This window comes from Silene latifolia, chromosome 5 (genome assembly GCF_048544455.1).
Source record: "Silene latifolia isolate original U9 population chromosome 5, ASM4854445v1, whole genome shotgun sequence".
In the NCBI taxonomy this organism is placed as follows: Eukaryota; Viridiplantae; Streptophyta; class Magnoliopsida; order Caryophyllales; family Caryophyllaceae; genus Silene; species Silene latifolia.
The window spans coordinates 52,006,476-52,029,050 of record NC_133530.1 but is presented as its reverse complement, the minus strand read 5'-3'; the positions used below and the strand labels follow the sequence as shown (position 1 = coordinate 52,029,050).

The 22,575-nt window shown below is 36.5% G+C and overlaps 3 protein-coding genes across 4 annotated transcripts; all 3 read left to right on the top strand.

Moving 5' to 3' along the window:
• The first annotated feature begins 172 nt into the window (after positions 1-172).
• LOC141655365 (uncharacterized) lies at positions 173-1,673 on the top strand. Its single transcript, XM_074462449.1, has 2 exons — positions 173-582; positions 1,046-1,673. Exons 1-2 carry the CDS (start codon positions 173-175, stop codon positions 1,671-1,673), a joined length of 1,038 nt encoding a protein of 345 aa, XP_074318550.1.
• A 4,909-nt stretch (positions 1,674-6,582) lies between these two features.
• LOC141657397 (zinc finger CCCH domain-containing protein 14-like) lies at positions 6,583-12,349 on the top strand. The gene is made up of 3 exons (XM_074464625.1): positions 6,583-6,828; positions 8,538-8,592; positions 11,292-12,349. The coding sequence occupies exons 1-3, from the start codon at positions 6,756-6,758 to the stop codon at positions 12,100-12,102; spliced, it is 939 nt and encodes a 312-aa protein (XP_074320726.1). The 5' UTR covers positions 6,583-6,755; the 3' UTR covers positions 12,103-12,349.
• Positions 12,350-15,638: 3,289 nt separating this feature from the next.
• On the top strand, positions 15,639-22,250 carry LOC141657396 (delta(12)-fatty-acid desaturase FAD2-like). Of its 2 annotated transcripts, none has more exons than XM_074464623.1 (2): positions 15,639-15,917; positions 20,785-22,250. In XM_074464623.1, exon 2 carries the CDS (start codon positions 20,790-20,792, stop codon positions 21,936-21,938), a length of 1,149 nt encoding a protein of 382 aa, XP_074320724.1. In that variant the 5' UTR covers positions 15,639-15,917; positions 20,785-20,789; the 3' UTR covers positions 21,939-22,250. The 2 variants fall into 2 exon arrangements, with proteins under 2 accessions (XP_074320724.1, XP_074320725.1); XM_074464624.1 differs by lacking the exon at positions 15,639-15,917 and adding an exon at positions 20,498-20,666.
• Positions 22,251-22,575: the final 325 nt, after the last annotated feature.

Below are 22,575 nucleotides of genomic sequence, written 5' to 3'. Positions count from 1 at the left end.
GAGGTTGAAGGAAGGGTGTTGTACATGGTTTTCAACCGTGTATGAAGCATGTATGTGGGTGTTTGGTTTCACGTGTTTTTGGGTTTGAGTGAAATTTGGGTTGACTTGTTTATTTTAAGACGGGTTTTTACGTAATAATTTATACGGGAGGTTGCATGAGGAGGTGGAGAAGATGGGCATTTCTATGATCAAGAAGGGGGAAACGATAGGAGATTTGACCATTGAGCCAGAGTTGTATGCTGAGATCAGAGAGAAGCAAGAGGGAGATGCTCTTGTGGCACGGTGGCGAGACACCGTGATTGATGCCGTGGCGGAGGGCGTGAGAAAACGATTTCATGTGGGCAATGATGGTAGTTTGAGATTTGACGAGAGATGGTGTGTACCTGATGATGAAGAATTAAAAAGAAAGATTTTAACTGAAGCTCATTCTACTCGATATTTTGTTCATCCTGGAGGAGAAAAGCTATATAAAGATTTGAAGAAGACTTTTTGGTGGCCTAAGATAAAGAAAGAGGTTGCTAAGTTCGTTGCTAGATGTTTGGTTTGTCAAAGGGTAAAGGGAGAGCACAAGAGACCCCCAAGGTAAAGTTCAATCCTTGGATGTACCTGAGTGGAACTGGGAGAGTATTTCGATGGATTTAATTGTGGGGTTGCTTAAGACTCGGAGAGGGAATAATATGATATGGGTTATTGTGGATCGATTGAGTAAGTCAGCTCACTTCATTCCTATGAAAGACACTTGGAGTAAAGCTGAGTTGGCTAAAGCTTATATAAAGAATGTAGTAAAGCTTCATGGTGTGCCAAAGGATATCGTTTCTGATCGTGATTCAAGGTTTATATCTAAATCCTGGCAATAATTGCCATCTTTGATGGGGACCCAGTTGAAGATGAGTACATCATTTCATCCAGCTACGGATGGGCAGACAGAGAGAACTATTCAAACTTTGGAAGATATGTTGAGAGCTTGTGTGATGGAGTTTGGTGGATCATGGGAATAGAGGTTGGATTTGATTGAGTTTTCATATAATAATGGTTATCATACTAGTATTGGCATGGCACCTTTTGAGGCATTGTATGGAAGGAAGTGCAAGAGTCCAGTGTGTTGGGATGACAGAGCATATGCAGTGGTGTTGGGACCTGAGATGATACAGGAAATGGTGGAGCAAGTGCACATTATTCGTCAAAAGATGCGTGCAGCGCAGGATAGACAGAAAAGCTATGCGGATTTGAAGAGGATTGATATAGAATTTGCTATGGGAGATAAAGTGTTGCTTAAAGTGTCTCCTATGAGAGGTGTGATGAGGTTTTGGAAGAAAGGGAACCTGAGTCAGAAGTATATTGGGCCATATGAGATCTTAGACAGAGTTGGAGAGGTAGCTTATCGTTTAGCACTACCTCCAGCTTTGGATAGGGTCCATAATATTTTTCACGTTTCACAATTGAGGAAGTATGTGAGTGATCCTACTCATGTACTAGAACCTGAGCATATTGAGATTGATGAGCAATTGTCTTATGTTGAGGAGCCTAAGGAGATCTTGGATAGAAAAGTGAGGAAGACTCGTAATGGTGACACGACATTAGTGAAGGTTTTATGGTCTAATCATAAGGTGGACGATGCTACATGGGAAGCTGAAGCTGCTATGCGAGACAAGTATCCTAGTCTTTTTGTTTGAGTTAGTTGGTTACGGGGACGTAACCCTTTTTTTAGGGGGATAGGATGTAACATCTTATCTTTTATGACATTTTTATGATAATTTAATAATAAAAGTATCTTGTGAGGAATTTAATAAGGAATTTAGTTGGAATTAATTTGAGATAATATTTCAGTTGTTTAGGTGTTTTGGTGAACTTCGGGGATAAAGTTCTTTTTAAGGAGGGAAGACTGTAATACCCCGTATTTTTTACGATAGAATTATATTAAAATGTGTTTTAAATGATATTTAATAATTTAATTAATTGAATAATTAAGTTATAAGACGAAAATAAAATAATTAAATAATACTTGAGACGGGAACTGTTGGGCCGTATTACACATGTAGGACGTGTATATTGGGTATGTTGTCGGATTATAATTGTATACTACTACTACTAATATTATGTTATTAAAAGGAAAAGAAAAATAATAAAGAGAATTGATTTAAGGAAACTTCCTCCCTCTTTCCTTTATACACCTATAAAAATAAGCTATTCTACCTACCCATAATCATATACAACATAAAATTACAAATAATTGATCTAAGGCAAGGGAGAGAAAGCTGAAGGGGAGAAAAGTAGAAGAATTTATAAAGATATTATCGTCTCAAGGTAAGACCGTCTTAATTTATATTTAAATCGTCTTATTCAATTAAATTATCGTTTATACACCGTATTGACCACCGTGAACCATGCTGTTGACCTTAAAAGTTTCTCTTGACCGTAGTGATTCTAGTGGGACCAACCCTGACCTTCGTCGACCACCGTGGGTGGCGGAATTGGTGTCTAAAGGGGCGGTTGTCGCGGGATTTAAGACAGAATTTGTAGCTTGCGTGTTTGTCATATAAACATGGGACCTGGGTAGTTATTTAGGTCGGCTATGGGCGGTCCTAATAGTGGTGTTGGGGTGGTTGTAGGTGGTGGTTGGTACGGTGGGATGTCGGGTTGTGGTGTTTGTATGGTACTCGTGTCATACTCGGGTTGTGTGTCGTTTTGGTGGGTCGTGGGTGAACGTGAGTGGTTGTGGCAGGTGGTGGGACCACCGTGGGTCAAGGAAGACCACGGTGGTAGCCACGGGCTGTCACGGTGGTGGAAGGGTGGTAAGTGTGTATACTTGTGTTTGTTTGTGTCGGGTTGCGGGGTAGAGTTTAGGGCGAGGTTGTGGGGCCTGGTTAGAACGGTTCAGGAGGTGGTTGGTGGTTGTCGGGATGCGTCACGTTGCCGGCTTGAGATGGCAGACGGTGGTGGAGTCTTTGGTGGTCGTTGGTGTTGGGAAAAAGAGGTTGAAGGAAGGGTGTTGTACACGGTTTTCAATCGTGTATGAAGCATGTATGTGGGTGTTTGGTTTCACGTGTTTTTGGGTTTGCGTGAGTTGGGTTGACTTATTTATTTTAAGACGGGTTTTTACGTAATAATTCATACGGAAAATAATTAATATAATAAAATTATAATTGAATAAATTAATATAATGAAATTGAATAATTAATAATTAAATTATACTATTTTGTTTAGGTGACGGTTTTGAAGTGGAGTACTTCTAATTATTTTTATTGACTTTTTTATTGGATTATCGCTACTAAGGTAGGTTATCTACTCAACTTAAATGTGAATTGGTGATTTATCAGTTGAGTAATAATTGGAAATTGGATGTACATGTTGATTGTTGGATGGTTAATGATTATTGTTTATCCGTTGAAATATTGTTATCCGTACTGTATATTGGTATTATTGTTGTTTGAGTACCGGGACCACGGGTGGCGAGTTGTATTTGAAGAACCGGACCAGGGATAGCGGTATATAAAAGGGTGTCTCGGAGATTATTATGGCTGTATAAACTGGACCAGGGGTGGCGGTTTGTACAAGGGTGTCTCGGAGTTGCCATTGTTTTTATGGGTGTCTCGGAGGATGAGTATTGTTGGAATTGTAAATGGAATTGAGTAATTGATTAATTAATCTATCTTATTGTTGTATTATTATTCTTGTTGTTTAGATATTCCTACTCAACTGTTGGGTTGACTGTGTATTCGTTAAACACCTGTGATGAACCAATAATTGGGGAGCAGATTGATTTCAGGTAATTGAGCTGGCTTAGGAAGGGAGCTGAAGGGCGAGAGGATTTGGCGTTTACTTAGCTGTATAGATCACTTAGTTTGGTCGAACAATATTTATTATTTATTCTATTTAGTTTCCGCTGCAGTTGTATTTATTTATTTACAGCTATTTATGTCGGATTTTGTAATAAGGCCATTTAAACGTTATATTTAATTAAAATATTGTGGTTTCGTTTATCTTTGTAACCACTACCTCAGGAAACTGAGATGGTAACACTTTCATTTATCTAGGAATACCTAGTAAAGGCTCTTAATAAATGGGGGTGTTACAATGTGTTTATTATGCCTTGTGGATTCATGGTGGTTGTTGGTAAGATGATGATTATAACATTTGGACTTGAGTTTGGAAACCGGTAAGGGTAATCAGGTTCGCGAGGGCACCGTCGTACGCAGAGGGCCACCTGGAGTCTCCTCTTGTGGGCCCGTCACAAGAGGGAAGTGTACATTTACGATCCAGGGAGTATTAGTGATCAAGCACGTTCGTCGTGTGAGTTGAGCGTCACTTGTTGCCGTGTGATTTGTAGCATGCATGTTGTGTCCACTTGCTTTGTGATTGTTGGTCTTAGGTTATTAGATGTGCCTGAGTTCGGTAGGTTATACGGTGTGTGTGGTTATTGGAGGATTCACTATGCCTTAAATGATTCTGCTTATACATATGTTGACTTGGCGTGTTTTTCTTTTGTCAAATCATCTTTAAAACTATCTACAATGATCAATATGATATTTCCGATCATATGGTGAGTAGTGATGTGACAGGTAAACTATGGATGTGATGACAACTTGGGTACCGTGTATGGGATTGGTTGCGACCTGACAACGTGTTGGTTACGAGTTAGATACGTGTACTAGGTTAGGATTCCCACTCCTAAATGTATGTATAATTTGTAATGGACCAACTCTTGTATAATACTCCCTCCAATTCCATATTTTCTTCCCATTGTTTGTGGGCTTGGGTATTAAGGAGATGAATAAAATAAGAGTAAGGGGGTGTTTGGTTGGGAGGTTTGGAATAGAATGGAATGGATTCTAGTCATTCTAGTGTTTGGTTGGGGTGTTTTGGAATGGAGTTAGAATCCTGATGGATTCTCATTCCACCCCAACTCCTTGGAATCCCATACCCAACTCCTCCCCATGGATTCAAACTCCACTCCATTATTATTTTTCTAATGAACCAAACATCTTTTGAAAGGTACAGAATTAGAACCTCATACTCCTATGGTTTCTCATTCCAATCCATTCCATTCCATTCCTAAGTAGTGAACCAAACGACCCCTAAAAGAGTTGGGCGGGGTTTGGTGATATGAGAGAATGATGAATAATTATGAGTTAAATAAGAAATTGTGGACCACAAACATTAAGTGAAGGAATAAAATAAGAGTAAAAGAGTTGGGTGGGGTTTGATGATAGGAGAGAAGGATGAATAAAATAAGAGTAAAAGTTTCCAAAATAATAAAGGGGAAGAAAACCTGAATAATCCGTTTTAGGAAATAGGGAAGAAAATATAGAATAGGAGGGAGTAATGGTTATTATGTATTGGTTAAACTTTTATTGTTGGTCTTGATTCACTTTACCTCGGGAAAACAAGATGGTAGCCCTCCTGTTAGCTCGGGCTAGCCTAGTGGAAGGCATCCGGGAAAATGGGGGGTGTTAGAAAGGGTCGGGAGACACGGGTGACAGCAAGGATCTGGGTGGGGCGGATATGAGTGGCTGGGTAGGCTGAGGTTTGTAGGGATGGGTGGCAGGTCTGGGGGAGGCCGGTCGGCGAGTTTGACCGGCGGTGAGGGTGGTCTGGCCGGCAAGGGGGATGAGTGGAGGCGGGGTAGGGTCGATGTGTGTGGTGAGGGCGGCTGTTAACTAGTGGTTGAAATTGAAAAGATTCATCAAGAAAGAACATATAAAACTGAAAAATAGGTTGTTAAAATATGAGTGATAAAATGATCAATAATGTCCATAATTAAATAAATTATGTCCATAAGAGAGAATAATCCGAAAAATTTGAGATTGAGCCTGAGAGTAGATTATCTGTCCCATTTTGTGTCTCATCCCCTTAAACTAAAAGAATAAGAGAATTCTAAAGTTTTCCCGCCTAAATGAATTAGGCTATAAATGGGCTTCATAACATCATATCTACAACTGGGCCATCCTGATTAATTTCGACTTAAGCTATAAATGGGCTTTATAATATCATATCTACAACTGGACCATACTAATTAATTTCATACAATATATAATTCTATACCATTTAAAAAAGGGGATAATATTCTTTTAACTTGCACCCCTTATACTAAAAGAATAAGAGTTCTCAGAATTTGCCGCCTAAATTAATTTGGCTATAATTAGGCTTTTTTTATAACATATCTGTCATTGTAATTTCATTATCTTATATCTACATCTGGATGATAATGAACTTTCCTTTTCCACCGATTAATAGAAAATATTAATTATAATAAATTTACAATCAAATTTCAAATTGAGTTAAATATCATTATTTTCTCTAATATTTGCACCGATTAATACAAAATATTATTATTTTCTCTAATATTTCTATCTAAAATACCGCGCATTCGCGCGGGATCTATACTAGTCTCGTATCCACTATATTCTCTTTGTGACACATAATTAACTTAAAAAAACTTGCTATTAATTTTGTTATGTAAATGATGATGGATAAAAGCAATGGAACAGAAGATGGAATACAAGTGGGAGATCTTGGACTAATACGAACATTCAAATCTAACGAGTTTTATCACTAGATTCAAAATCCAAAAAATTACACGAACCGGACACAACACAATCACAAACCCCCTTGTCGTATTTGTCTTGTCTCTCCTCAACCGCCCTCGTTCCCTCTTCTCCCTTTTCTTCCCCAATCTCTCTCCTCTAAACCCTAAATTTTCTAGGGTTTCTCCAATTTCCCCCAAATTAACCCAATCTTTCAACTTCAATATTATCATGGATGGTCGAAAAAGAAGACAAGATGGTGGAGCTCCCAACACTAATGGCGGATTCAAGAAACACAAACAAGGTTCCTTCTTTCTCCCTCCCTCTATCCAACTCTCTTAAGTCCATGATTAATATCCAGTAATTTGTTCTTTTTGTTAATTGGTACCTTATTATGTACGATTATTTGTTATTCTGTACCTTTTTAAGTAACTTTATTACTGTGGATTGTTTCTGTAGTTATATGTCGTAGATCTGAACTCGAATACTTGTATTGCTGTATTAAGTAGTTGAATTTTTTATTTTTCAACTTTTAGTATCTATCCGGTAGATAGTGAAGATAGCAATAACCAGGTTGAGTTTCCGCTTATGGAGATGTTGTTTCTGATGCGGCACTTTTGGACAAGTTGTCGAAAGCTGCATGCCCTGGAAGGGATAGAATGATAGTTGTTAGCAACAAAACCCAACAAAGTCTTGTAACGGCCTTGTGAATCGAGGGTACCTTTTATTTTTCACGGGCTACCAGTAAGAGTGGATTGTTTTTGTTTTTGGGATGTCAGGAAGGATGAGTACCTGGCTGTAGGCTATAGATCAGTTGTACGGTTCCTCATCGGATGGGGTTGACGAAGTCTTTTAGGAAATTTTTCAACTGCGTGGTTTTAGAATAGGACTGCCAAATTTCAGTGAGAGGATAATTTTTTTATTTCTTAAGTATGACTAGTAGTGTTGGCTTAGTGTGTTAGTGTTAGCCCTTCATCACCAATTTTAGGAGCCTTTCTTGTTAATGCATCTTTTGGATCCCGTTTTTGATCAGGAATACATATTTTCTGTTTTAGATTGTGGTGGAAGGGTTTAGCTTTTTTGTATGTGAATAATCTACACGGGCCTATATTATCATGCATTAAATTTCTATTCCACTTTCTGTTATGTTTTACTCAAAAAAATTGATTGTGGTTTTTGGGTACTGATGGAAGAGTTAACACTCTGTTAAGATAGAGGGAGAGAAAGGGATGTCAGTTAGAGGGTAATGAATTGGGGATTCAATTTCTCTCCCACTAGGCAAATCAATATCTTTCCAATATAGCAAAATTTTGGAGTGAAAACGCATTTGATATTTTTTGGAGTGAAAACACTGTAACCCCTTTTGTTCACCCCCTCCCCTTTCTTGCCCCCTCACATTCTCTCCACCCCTCTCCCCTTCTTTTTCCCCCATCCCTCCCTCTCATTCCTTTCTAATTTGATATTCGAACAATGCATTTGTTTATCTCCCTGCTTTCCGGCTACATATTGTATGTCAATTGGAATCCAAGCTGGAGTTTATAGTTATTAATTCTGCACCTTATGCAACAGAAATAGGACAGACGAACTATGATTGATGTTGCTCATTCTGGAATATTGCTCTATAGTTTAATCCTTTTTTAAAAATCATATATAGCAGAAATGCAGAATTTTAAAAAAAAAAAAAAAATAAGGCTGCTTCCTCATTTTATCAGACACCTTAAAAAAAAATATTACGGAGTTCTCATCTGGTAATGCAAGAAGTCACTACAGTACAAATCAGAATACTGTATATTAATGACAGTTGAAAGCATTAAAATCCACTTACTAGCTTGTTAATAATTTATTGATATGCACCTTCTGATGTTTTATCATTTTGTGCTGAATGTAATAATTTAAAATATTTTACACATATCTGCATATAACTCCAGTTAAGTCCTTGATTAATTTAACTTATTCTAAAGCAATCGATTGGAGGAAGTGTACTCATAAAAAGTAAATAATGTTTTGTAACAGAAATGGAGTCAAGTGGTATAGGAAGCAAATCAAAGCCTTGCACCAAGTTCTTCAGGTTCTAATCTTTATCTACATAACAACATTAAATTGTATCTTCTTTTTGCATACACTGTAAATTGTAATTTGTCAATAGAAATGAATAACTAATACTCTGTAGCTGTAAAAAACTTGGAAAATTACAAGCAATAAAAAAACTACATGCCTCCACGTGAACAATCATAAGACGGTACCTATCTCCTTAATATAGGTGCTTTAGAACAAATTACTTGTGCCAATCTGTGGATTTAGGTAATCCGTTGTTGACTTTATCCTTATAGATCGGATATGTATATATTTTATCCTCATTTTTTAGTTGATGATGTTTTGGAGATCATTGATGGAAACAGTGCAAGTTCAAGACGGATCTAAATAGTCAGAGGAACTCTAGAAGATAGTGGTTCTGTGAAAGAGTTATTGTATCTTGTATTTTTTTTTTTGCCATTTAAAAGTGAAATCTTTTCTAACTCACAAATTTAGCTGAACCCATTCACTACCATAAATGCGTGCCTCCAACTCTGTAAGGTATCCCGGTAATGTTTTGAAAAAAAAAATGATTTTTTCCTACTATTTTTGCATTGTTGTACTTACAGTTTGTGCATTTGGTGTTTTATATTTTGTTATATTCTCTTGTTCGTATCTTGTCATCTTCATGTGACTAAAGACTTATTATTCTTTAGCTATGAATTATATTGTGATAAAACAAAATGACTAACCTAACTGGCTGCGTGTGTTTTTTTCATTAGATTATAATGGAAAGTAGCATTCTTTTGATGCATTTTCGACATAATTTTCATTTTGGGTGATCTGGAAACAACTTGGTTGTGACTTAACACGAGTGTAAGGTGGTGTTACGTACATCCAAACCAACTCGCCCCCTCCCTCCTACTCCGACAATTTGGAGGAGCCCTTTAGGATTGGGGGTAATGTTGCCGTTGCTCCATCTAGTTCGTATCTTACGTCAGAGCAGGTCTCGTTGGTGAAAAATATTCGGTGAACTTTTAGGAACTAATGGCTATTGAGAGTTTTTGGTGACCTTTGTGACTCCCTCTGTAGACTGTAGTACTATTTTCTGTTCGGCTTGTGTCATGCCTTGTACTTCCTCGGTTCCTCCTATTCAACTAGACGTTTACCTTTTTTTAGGCTTGTTCATCTAGTTTTTACGTTTTCATTTTTTTTGGCATGATTTAACACCTAATATATGCCCTCATTCACTTGAACACGGGCTCTCCTAAAAAAATGCACAAAAAGCAAATTTAACCTTCTAATTGATGAGGAGGAAGTAATGTTCTTGACTTCTTGGCTTCTTTTTCATAGTGGTTTGACCTACAACAGAATAACAGATTGATAGATTCATTAACTATGATGATTTGAATTCATTTTGCCTTCAAAATATGGATGGCAAGCTGGAATATAATCAATTTACGAACTTTGTTGAGGTAGATAGTTCCAACTGTTTTAAAGAGTTTTCAAATGATGTCGTTTTTGGAAAGTTATCCGAGCTCTAGAAGTGTTACAATCTGTAGACATTAGAGCTCGACTTTGTTTAAAAATGCGCACCTTGGGTGAGACTTAGTGAGACACTAGTCAAAATGCCTTAAGTGTTCCTTAACTGCTCCTTGTAGATAAGATGCAACTAGCGAGACGCTCTGCTATGCAATTCCTATTTTTTTTCCTTCTAAATGGTTCTTTTATTTTTCCCCCTTCACATTTTCTGTAACTTTTATTCCCCTACATGTTAGACTTCTTGAAAATCCAATCTGTGTATTGTGCGCCATATTTTGAAAATACAATTTTTTTTTTTGTTCAAAAACATTGCTTCTCATTTTTGTAAGGTTCGTTCCTTCCGCTCCTTTGCCTCACACTTTGTCGCAACAAATTCTCGTTGCCTTGGTGTGTCTTACACCCTTTTAAAGTTTAATGGAGACTGAAGTCTACTGGGTTATAGACTTGTAGCATTATAGGTATTACTGAATTTTTGTGTAGTCTGTAGACTGTAGTGATTGAATCAGTTTAGAATGATCATGCTATTTTTCTTGGTGTTACTGTATCTCTGTGTCTTGTTCTGTGTGGTTACAATGTTGCATTGATAAAAAAACATGTTTGGTAATCCATCTGATTTATGTTTATTCAAACCTCTGGTATGTTCCACTTTTGTTTTGTTTTGTTTTGGCGGTGGGTGTAGTTGGAGCTGTCAGGTAGGTAAAACCTATTGGCTCCTAGGACAAGCCCACATTTACCAACGCCAAGATTCGTAGTTGGGTGGCTGTAGTGTATTAATTTGTTCAATATGTTAAGTTGAGCTTGTTTTGACAGTGGGACAAATTTGTAATTTGGATTGACTGATAGCTGATGTTGATTGATATTATGATCCAAGTTAGGCTTGTATGTTTTGTTATTCCTAGGAGGTGTTGTTAGCTTTATTAATTTATTTGTATATTGACTATCTATCATGTTACCTATCTACAAAAGCTGGGTAGCATTCCAACTTAAGGAAGATCATGACTATATATCGTGTTTCCCTTTCCTTTCCCTTTTTCCCCCCTTTTCTATGTTTGGTGTCAAATATTTTATCATCTACAGTTTCAATTGTAGTTCATAGTAATATTTTATTAAATCAAATTTGGGATCAAGGCATTCTTCTGGTTGGACTTCTTATGTTCTATAGGTAATTACCTCAGCTTTTACTTGGGTTCTAATATGTGGTTGGTGTTGCAGTACATCTGGATGCCCATTTGGAGAGAGCTGTCACTTCCTGCATCATGTTCCTGGTGGCTACAAGGCCGTTTCACAGATGATGAACCTACCACCATCGACAAATGTTGGTCCATCGCCAATGGGCCCACCAAATGGTGGTGCTGCCACTGTGAAAACCCGTATGTGCAAGAAGTTCATCAGTGGCGAAGGCTGCAAATTTGGCGACAAATGCAATTATGCCCATGCGGAGTGGGAGCTAAACAAGCCGGTTGCTCCACCCTTTGAAGACCACTATCCTATGGGCCCACCAATGCCTGCCCGCTATGGCGGGCGAAACGGGCCACCTGGTCTTTCTGCCGGTTTTGGTGAAAGTGAAAATGCGACCGTTAAAATTGGTGTTGATTCGTCTCTGGTAGGACCCATCATTGGAAAGGGCGGTGTGAACTCAAAGCAGATATCTCGTCAAACTGGGGTTAAACTTCACATACGAGACCACGAGTCAAACGCTAGCTTAAAAAATATTGAACTGCAAGGGACCTTTGATCAGATCAAGATAGCGACAGCCATGGTACGGGATCTTGTGAGTAGTGTGAGCTCATCAGCTCAAACGAGAGGTCGAGGTCATGGTCATGGTCACAGTCAGGGCCATGGTCAGGGGCAAGGTCAGGGTCAGGGGCATGGAGGACCTGGTTCAGGCCGTCCGGCCCACGGGCCAGCATCGAATACTTACAAGACAAAGCTTTGCGAAAACTTTACCAAGGGTACGTGTACCTTTGGCGACAAATGCCACTTTGCTCATGGGGCCTCTGAGCTTCGCAAGTCTGAAGTGTGAGTATTTGCAAAGTTGATCCTTTAATGTCGATTTGAGCTCGACTTTGAAAATCAATCTGAGCCATTCTGGTCTTTAAAGTAAAATGAGGCTCAATGTTTGCAAAATTGTTGCTTTATCTGTTTTTTAGTTTCGGAATTAGTCCTTTGTTTGTTTACTGGTTATGTTTTGGGGTAATGATCCCTAGAGGAAAGGGAACAGATACACAACAGTGTTGGATTCATTAGATAAGTAGCGCTTTATAACTCCAGCACACGAATCATTAACTTTAAATATTTTTCTGAGTATTTGTGATTATCACCTACATCGTAGACGAATTCTCCCTGAGAAGATACTCTCTAAAGAATCCGATAAGAGGGGACAGAACACTTTTCTTAACCTCTAGATTTCCCAACTGTTAAGTGCCTCGAAAAGATGAAATGACGCTTGTTAATTTGTTCGACTTCATTGACCTGTCTAAACCTCATATCAATATAGTGGGCTATATTCTCGAGTGAACTAATGAAGCTCGCCTTTTGACCTCTAGTTCGTAAATCCTACACGTCTTGCCAGCTCGGCCTCTACAAGGCCAACAATTTATGTCCAGCAGAATCTCCAATACTAAGATAAGGATTTCATGGTTATGGATGATTCTGATTCACTACTCACAAAGTCACAACTGACAAACTACACAAGATGAGGAGTGCAAGCTGGTCCTTTAGATTGATGATATGATCCAAACACCCTGATAGTACAATTAAGAACAACTTATAACAATCAAATGCCTCAATTTTGAGTAAATATAGTAATTAGTTTTACTCCGCGTAGGAGATGACGAGAAATGACACAAACAGAAATAAGAGAAATTCATGGGTTTGGACGGTTACACGCTTCATATGTTTAAAACCACTAGTTGGTCCTTGAATAATGATTACCACTCTCAATTTCAACCCAATATTAAACACAAATTCTTATTTAAGACACATAGGTGTATATATTCGTTTTAAACTTAAAACGAGTTAAATAAAGATAAATAAAACAAAAGATAACGTAAAAAAATAATAGATTTGTCTAATATATACACAAGTGATAAAATAGTTGAATGAACGATGGTCATTTTAACGATGGTCATTTTTTCCCATTTGTATCGTAGACGAAGTAGTGAAGTAGGCGAGCCGGTCTTGCACGTGATTTGGGAAAGATATTTATGAAGCAAACTTTTAGATCTCCGCCGTCCAAACCCCAACAACCTTAAATTAACTAAACTGACGGCACAGATGAAATCACTACATCACAATTCCAATCACAACACACCACATGTCCAATATCTTGGATTGCTCCTGTGAACGTGTTGTTGCCGTATCTGCATGGGGTCCACACCATGGTTGAGGCCACAAATCACCCTCGATGGGATCTTCCCCTTTAAACCATTGATTCGGTTTTATACAAACGAGCTGGTCTTGTCTACGGCAGACTACGTTAATATAATTGTGGAAACATATAAACATTACTCTCTCCCATTCAAACTAAAACTAACATTTGTTTTTTTTTGCACTATTTATGATTGTAAGAAATATTAATATTATTCATAATTTATAAAACAAAGAGTTTTTTGTCCAAAACTACCTAAAATTTACCCCATTTTCATAAATACTACCTAAAGTTTTTAATTTTGCGAAAAAACTACCTAAATTTTCTTGACTTTTTGTGACACTACCAAATTGAGAAAGCCGATCAAATTAGACAAAATTCTAACTCGAAAACATTATTTTTGGCATTGAACATACATTATTTACTATATACTTAACCACCACAAACCTGTTTTGATTAATTTCTAACTAACACATTTATTTCAATTTGTTTTACTACAATTTTGACTAGTTTGACCGAGATTGTGGCTAATTTGGACAAAATTATGATTAATTCGATTGGCATTTTGATTTATTTGTCGGAATTGTAGTTAATTTGGAAAAAAAATTGTCGAATTTTCTCATTAATTTCAATTTGGTAGTTTTCGACAAAAGTAAAAAAATATTAGGTAGTTTCTCGCAAAATTTAAAACTTTAGGTAGTATTTATGAAAATGAGGTAAATATTAGGTAGTTTTTGACAAAAAAACTCTAAAACAAAACACGAAATCTCATTTGTGACGGCACATATCCGTTACTCTTGAGTGACAGATACCCTTTTATCTCACAAAGTACCAACTTTTTCTCTCTCTGCAACACTATTCATGTGTTCCTCTTTCTCCACTAACCCATTTTGTTACCATTTTAACTCACAAAATATCCGCCACAAATGGTGACCCGTCACAAAGGAGACCAATTGAAAACAAAATATAGCCATATGAGATTTTGTTTGATTTATCGTCGTTATAAATACTATAAGAATATCATATTTTTATAATTTTTAATAATGTGTAACTAAACATATTTACGTTGCAAAACGTGTCGGGCAAGTGCAATAAAACAAGTGTTACTTTGGTTTGGATGAGAGGGAGTATTAATGAGTAAAATTAATTATTAAAAAATTATATTTTATAATAAATTTGTTTTAAACGATTTTATTTGTGCATACAATTGTGTTAAATTAGTGATTTCATGGTTTTAAATACTACGTATGTGTAGTTTGTAACAAAAACTTATAAAGAGGGTTTATATAAGAATTTGTGCGCTTTGAAATAGTTAGTTCCCTACCGTCTAATTAACAATACAAAATCTCATTGAAGACGACACGTATTCGTCACTTTGGAGTGACGGATACCATTTCCTCTCACAAATGACCCAAATAGAGGAGAGAGGGAAGCATATGGGGTGTCCCACCTTGTCCCCCATATCCGTTTTATGAGTGGCATTACCCGTCACTTTCTCTGACCCGTCTTCAGCATAACTAACTGAATTAACAAATAAATTTCTCAGCTCATCAATTTCATATTTCTTTCCTTCCAAAATCTCTCTAGTTAACAAATTAAATTTGTGAGATATTTTTATACGGAGTGTAGCATTTACTCACCCGTCCTAGTCAACATTATACTTTCCTCCTATTCACAATAAACTTCCCTATTTCCTTTTTCGCCTATTCACAATAACTTTTCTATTTCCTTTTTTTTTGGTAAGTGTTTGTTGGTCAAATTTAATTAATTGTATGGTGGGGTAGTGTATTTGTGTGGTTCAAATTTAATTATATGGTGGGGTAGTGTGTTTCCTTAATATTTGTCTTAAAAATGAAATGGGAGGTTTATTGTGAATAGGAGGGAGTACAATTTTCTAATAAAGTAAATTTACCATTAAATACGTCTTCCTCCGTTTATATGATAGTTTACGTTTTTTTATACACGTATATCAATCTTGTTTTATTTTGTTAAATATCTTTAGTTATATATCATTAAAAATTATAAAAATTTGATATTCATAATGCACTTTCGATAAGACGATTTAAACAAGATCTCGCATTTATTATCTTTTATGTTATGATTAAAATCAGTATTGAAAATTCTTCTCACTTATGAATAGTGCTAAAAAAACAAACATAAATAATTCAATGGAACGGAGGAAATATTATATTGTGTGTACAATTTAATATGAGACGTCTTTCGAAAGAGTGACAATTCCCAGCTCAGGAAATGCCACCCACCACAAGTTTAAATAGCGAGCATATTTCTCTCCGCAACTCCCCCGTTGTTGTGTTGAGTGGCAAATACAAGGCCGAACACAACGGCCTCATTCCATTAAAAATAAAAAAATATTTAAAAAAAAAAACCGAGAAGAGAGAGAGAGAGAAAGAAAGTGCAGAAAAGAAGAGGCAAGTGTTTGAAGATTGAATCTCTAACTTCATAACTAGGTACATTCTTAACCTTTCATTTCTCTGTCTCCTCATTTAATGTCTGCAGATCTTCTTCATCTTTTTCAAATGCCTTATTTTTTGGGTCATTTTATTTGTACGCTTCATGTTTTTTTCATGTTTTTATTTTAGATCTGGGTTTGTGTTATCCGTGATTTTTCCTAATTTTTGTTGAGTTTAATGTAGCAAAATTAATTAAAAATATTTGTTAGATTAATGTGTTTTTAGGATTTGATTTGATTGACATTTGGATCTAAATCATGTTTATTAGAAATGTCATTTTTTTCATATTTGTATGTTGGTATCCTCAAAATGAGCTCATTTTATTATTCCCAGAATTCCAGGTAGATGAATCATGATCGCATTCTCTTTCAATGTTGATGTCTATTTGTCAGTTCTAATATGAATGGTGATTCTAGGATCTTTTCTTTGTTTACGATTGATAATGATAGTGCGTCACTTAACCATCAGCTGGGATTATAGACTCATTTCTAAACTCATGATGGACAATGATAGGATGATATTCAATGCTGATAGCGAAATAAGGTCGATAAGTATAAAACAAGGCTGATGTAAAACGATTTTATTTTTGTGTTCGTAGTTTATTATATATAATGTTTACAATCGACAATAAAGATGTGACATCATAATATTAAGTAACTAGTGCTAATTGGGATTACATGTTCGCCTCCAGGCTTACTATGGACAATAATAGGGGGTCATCTAGTTAATAACTAGTGCTAATTAGGATTGCATGCTTACTATGGACAATAATAGAGCGTCATCTAGTTAATAAATAACTAGTGCTAATAAGGATTAAGGGTCATTCCCATCTTTTGGCAAAAAACCATAGAACTTGATCCGATAATTAATTACATTAATCATCCTCCATTTTGATTAGCCATTTGTAGACATCAAAATGCAATGGACTCTTTATGAGACACATTTTTGCTACTACTAGACATTTGTCACCAAATTTCTTTTCATTTTTGATATAAAGTCGAACCCCAAAAATATCTGAATAATGAAAGATTTGTGTTGATTGAGTTTATAAAATGGAAAAATGCATGAAAGCGGTCCACCGGGGGAGGATACTCTTGGTAATGTGTTTGGTAGGGAATATTAAAGTAGGAAAGGTGTTGTAATTGGCATGTGACATGTGAGTATGTGACCACTTGGATCTCTTTTTCTGCTTTCTCTACTTTTCTATATTTCTTTGTCAAAAATGAGGTCTTCCCCTTAATATATGGCCCAAATTGTTTTAAATCATCATTTAATTTTGGAATCACATAATTCATGGATTGATTATTCAATTTGTGATATTGTGATTACAGTAACATTTGACTAACTCATGTCGATCGTTTTCTCTTAATTTATGGTACTAACTACTACTTACTGCATTATGATATTTAGAAGTAAAATTAAAGAAGAAAATCCCGCCTCTCAGTATAAATATGGTGACCTCAAAACTTTCACTTCGACACCTTATTTAAAGCGAAAATATGCGTTTTTTTCATAAAAATAAAGTTGAATGACACTTAGTCACGCACCTGTGTTGGATATATCTAAACGAGTTTGAGCAACATAGGTGATAAGAGTTTTGTGGCACCGATTCAATAGAAAACGTAAACATTTTGAGTGCATGAATTTCCACTTGCCTAACATGTAGGTCCTATTGTTATTATTCAAAGTTATTGCCAAAGTAGTGTGTTCAGAACTCCACATTGTTGATGAATAATGTAACGTGTTTATTTTGTAAGTTAGCTAGATTTTTAAATTGGGGGTAATAGCACCTTATCACACATTTGGAAAAGGACCACCTCCAACTGTTAGTTAATTTCTAATGTCCTTTTTCTACCATATGATTTATTTTCATTTTATGAGAGCCATGTACCTCTTAGTGGGGCTAATTCACAGAGATTAGCATGTGATTTGCAGCTGTTTGTGTTAAATTCTGGCCATATTATATTATGATGAAACCCCACCAGAAACTGAGTTTATATTTAATAATTTTTAAATGCGTATAACTAATTTAATTCACAAAGTGGAATTTCCGCAAACTATTTACTTGAAACCCTTCCCTGTTGAATTGAATCGACAACGCTTAGAACTAGTGATCCTTCGTTGTTTCCCTTAGTGAAAAGGGGCATATTTTTCTGGTGAATTACCAATATTGCAAATAAAATTACTCCATATTAATTATTTTAAATATTTAATTAGTTTAATGAGTAAAGATATTTTCTTTTTTAGTTTCCAAGGTCATATTTTTGTTGGCCTATGTGGATTGGGTGCAATTTCATTGAGTTGTTTCGAACCCAAAAGAAAGCCCTCCATTGATTTTTTTTTTTTTTTGTAAATTGTTTCGTGACAATTTCATTTTGTTTTATTTAAGCATTTAGAATAAAAGTTATAAGAAAATCGGTTGATCGCCGGCCAAAAGTTAATTAATTAATTAATTTAGCAATAGGTGGTAGAAAGATGGGCTGCAATTGGATTGCGACCAACCCTACTAATCTAATACAATTATATGATTGACCATTTTAGGGTCCCTTGTCTGTTAATTAAAAAAAAGGCAAACAAGTTGGGGGCAACTTGGCTCTTTAATTGCCCCCGTAAAGCTGGATTATGACGTTAATTACTAGTTAGATTTCCCCTAAATTTGCCAAAAGCATGTATAAAGTGTGGTAAAGAGGTTGGTTGCACGTATACTTGTGCCTTCTTTAAAAACGCAAAGAGATTATTCTTTATTTGTTAATTCATAGTAGAAAAATCATCTTACACTTTCTATCTAGTTATACCTTCTCCCCCCAATTATTTATCTATCTTTTACAAAAGGTAAATAAATAACGAGTTGTAGTCTTTATTAGTTTGAAAATGCAGAGTTAAGATCCTATTATAAGAAAAGTTACGTCGTCTGTGTGTTCTAAACTAGTAATTGAGACGAAAGAGTAATAAAAAGTAGAATAACAATGTTTGTTTCCTGTAACGAATTTCCAACGCGGGTTATATCAGTAATAAAACTAATAATATTGAATATAAACAATTGAAGTTGTTGAATGCTTAAAAGTGTGGTCAATTTGTTTTTGAAAGTCGATAGAGTGAATATCAAGTTTGTAGTTACAAGGAAGTTGCTCATCACATTTGTGTGTTTGAGTGTTAGGTAAGCTTAAGAGGTGTGACTTCTCATATCCCTTAAATTAGGATGTGTGGGGATATGTAGATGTTAAGGGTTTATTTGTGACCAATGATTGTATTGATTACCTTCTTGGCCACACTGATGTTGATAATAATGGAAATTACTTTTAACTTGGATATTTGAAGAATTGGCGTGTTTATGCAACTTGTTATATGCATTTTTCTTTGTCCTATCAGACTAGTCATGACCTATGTTAGTTAAAATCGTTTAAAAGTCACGATATGCAGTGCGTATCAAGTGTCGGTTTAAATTGTTTTGTGATAAATAAACAAATTTTTGGCTTAGAATGAGTTGTTCAAACCCTTGTCTAAGTATTGAGTGTCGGATACGTATGAAGGAATATGGAGAGTCTAAATAGCACTAAATCATGACCCAAGTATAAAATGTTTAGGGTTTGATTGGATGTAGATATTGGAGGGAAGGGGGGTGGATAGAGATGAGGTAATGCAATTTTTTCCTGTTGGTCAATAAAATGCCTAAGGAAATGGCAGGGGAGGATTCCGGAGGAAAATGGATGAATTTATCCCCCTCTCCGGGCTCCGGTCTCCTCCCTCAACTAATATAAGCAAAATCTCTATAGAAAACGCCTTCCTTTTGATCCTCTTTCTTCGATATGTTATTCAAACACGTTCTTAAAGGTCAAGTCATCTTCATAGGATAAGTTACTGGTTACAGTAAGGCAACAGGGCAAGTTTCAATCTTATTTTGTACTCAGTATTTAATTTTTTTGAGAAAGCAAGCTTTGATTTTTACCGCATCAATCAGGCCTGCTTTTATATAGTATAACTGATAGGTGCTTAAAACCAAAATTGGGAAACTGCATGTGACTATCCGAAATTGCGAAACTTTAAGCTTATTCTTGTCGTAAAAAACAAGTGGTCGTCTTAATTTGTATTAAACCCTATGCCTGCTTAAATCTGACTCTGTATTTTGTATTTAAATTTAACGATTCTGTTGTATGTCGTAATTTTCAAGGCAAAGAAAATGAGTCATTGTCTATTAAAAATGGAAAACCGTGTCTTTATCATGAATAACAAATTTGATGCAATGAAAGGACTCTCCAATACTAATTATGTAAAGAGAGGATTAGAAGGTGTTTATTAGTTAGAGTCTGGGCTCTACACATGACATTAGCTGTCTCTTTCTGGCGTGTACCACTTTGCAACCCCATCAATTGTTGATTTGCATGCATGTTGTTGCAAATTTTATCATGTCACGTTAACCTTGTCTTAGTTCATGCATTCTTATTTAATATTGTTGCCGACTCGTTCAATATTCATTATATGTTTATTATAAAGAATATTAAGCGTAACCTATTTGTTAAATGATGCCCAACTTAGAGACAACTATTCTATATTTAGAAGTTATTACAGTTGTCGATTCTATATAAAGGGTGTCAAAAAAGGGACTGAAATCAAATTTATTCAAGTCTCATTATAATTTATAATCTCACTTTTTTGCAACTCTTTCACAGACGATCATCACAATCTTTATATTTTTATACAAAAATAGTAATCACTGTAAAGCCAACGGTATTGGAGTAAGATATTCTTGTAAGTTGCATAGTTTTTTTCATATACTTTTGTTAAATTGAAAGTCTTGCAGTGGAAAATGATGTAATCTTTTCATATCTGGACTTCTTTTTGATGTACTTGTCTGCATAATGTGCAGGAGTAATGGGTGCAGGTGGCCGTTCAATCCCTCCCAGCGTAAGAAAGGAGAAACCTGAAGCACTCGGGAGAGTGCCCTCTGAAAAACCTCCGTTCACACTTAGCCAATTGAAAAAAGCCATCCCACCACATTGCTTCAAACGCTCTGTGCTACGCTCTTTCTCTTATGTTGTTTACGACCTAACCATTGCCTTCATCCTCTACTATGTTGCCACCAACTACATCAGCCTCCTCCCCAAGCCACTGTCCTACTTGGCCTGGCCCGTCTATGGCTTCGTCCAAGGTTGTGTTTTGACTGGAGTTTGGGTCATAGCCCATGAATGTGGTCACCACGCCTTTAGTGACTACCAATGGCTCGATGACACTGTCGGCTTGATCCTCCATTCATTCCTCCTTGTCCCTTATTTCTCTTGGAAATACAGCCATAGGCGCCACCATTCAAACACTGGCTCAATGGAGAAAGACGAGGTATTTGTCCCCAAAACTAAGGACGAGCTTTCTTGGTTTTCTAAATACCTTAACAACCCACCTGGTAGGTTTATGACCTTATTAGTCACCTTAACCCTCGGTTGGCCTTTGTACCTCGTATTCAACGTATCAGGCCGGAAATACGAGCGATTTGCGTGCCATTATGATCCATATGGCCCAATTTACTCTGATCGTGAGAGGCTTCAAATTTACCTGTCGGATGTCGGCGTCCTAGCGGTCTTTTACGGGCTTTTCCGGCTAGCTGCTTCCAAAGGACTTGCTTGGGTAATTGGTGTCTATGGTGTTCCACTGCTCGTTGTGAACGGGTTTCTTGTTTTGATCACCTTCCTCCAACACACTCACCCTTCACTTCCTCACTATGACTCATCCGAGTGGGATTGGCTTAGAGGCGCTCTGGCGACCGTGGACCGAGATTACGGGATCTTGAACAAGGTCTTCCATAACATCACTGACACTCACGTCGCTCACCATCTAATCTCCACCATGCCACACTATCATGCTATGGAGGCAACCAAGGCTATCAAGCCGATTTTGGGGGAATATTACCACTTTGATGGAACCTCAGTGTTCAAAGCAATGTGGAGGGAAACCATGGAATGTGTTTACGTCGCACCTGATGAAGGAGACAAGAGCAAGGGTGTGTTTTGGTACAAGAACAAGCTGTAAGTTAATAATATATACGAGGAAGCTTGAAGAAAGCTAGGAAAATTCTGGCTTCTTGTTAGAAACCCCCTTTGGCGGGTAGGTTCTCTGTTTGTTGTTGTTGTTGTTCTTCCTGCAAATAATCTGGTGAATCTTGGCTTTGTGTTACCAAGGAACTTTCGCTAAATTTAGTTGGGACAGTATGTTTGTTTTATGTTAGAGTCTTGCAGTTTAAGTTATAATGTTATATGATCTTTGGTTATTGTCATCGTTGTTGAGAGGTATACTTGTGACGTTTTCACTCATAATATCACAATTCTACAACTTTGTCGCTGATCGACGCTGTTCATGCATTTTGTTTATGGGTTTCAACTAATTCGAAAATAGCATAGAGGGTAATTACAACATTTCATGGACGGTTTTAGCGGGGGTTTGTTTATGGGTTTCAACTAATTCGAAAAATACAATATACTGCTGTTTAAGATAAAACATTGTGTATGGACACTCCCAAGTCTTAATTAGCGTCTGCATGTCCAACACTGGCATAGATGGAACACGCGACAAAATATTGTGTATGGTTTCTTTAATCTGATCACGGTTCGGACAAACGAAAGATTGCTGTTTCCAGGCTTGAAAGGAGGACCATCGTTTATTGATTTCT

Excerpts from the sequence above, each read along its gene's own strand:
- LOC141655365 (XM_074462449.1), top strand. The coding sequence starts at position 173 with ATGGGCATTTCTATGATCAAGAAGGGGGAAACGATAGGAGATTTGACC. Across the intron at positions 583-1,045 it reads GAGCACAAGAGACCCCCAAG|TATTGGCATGGCACCTTTTG; the intron begins GTAAAGTTCAAT and ends TTATCATACTAG.
- LOC141657397 (XM_074464625.1), top strand. The coding sequence starts at position 6,756 with ATGGATGGTCGAAAAAGAAGACAAGATGGTGGAGCTCCCAACACTAAT. Across the intron at positions 6,829-8,537 it reads ATTCAAGAAACACAAACAAG|AAATGGAGTCAAGTGGTATA; the intron begins GTTCCTTCTTTC and ends GTTTTGTAACAG. Across the intron at positions 8,593-11,291 it reads CCTTGCACCAAGTTCTTCAG|TACATCTGGATGCCCATTTG; the intron begins GTTCTAATCTTT and ends TTGGTGTTGCAG.
- LOC141657396 (XM_074464623.1), top strand. The coding sequence starts at position 20,790 with ATGGGTGCAGGTGGCCGTTCAATCCCTCCCAGCGTAAGAAAGGAGAAA.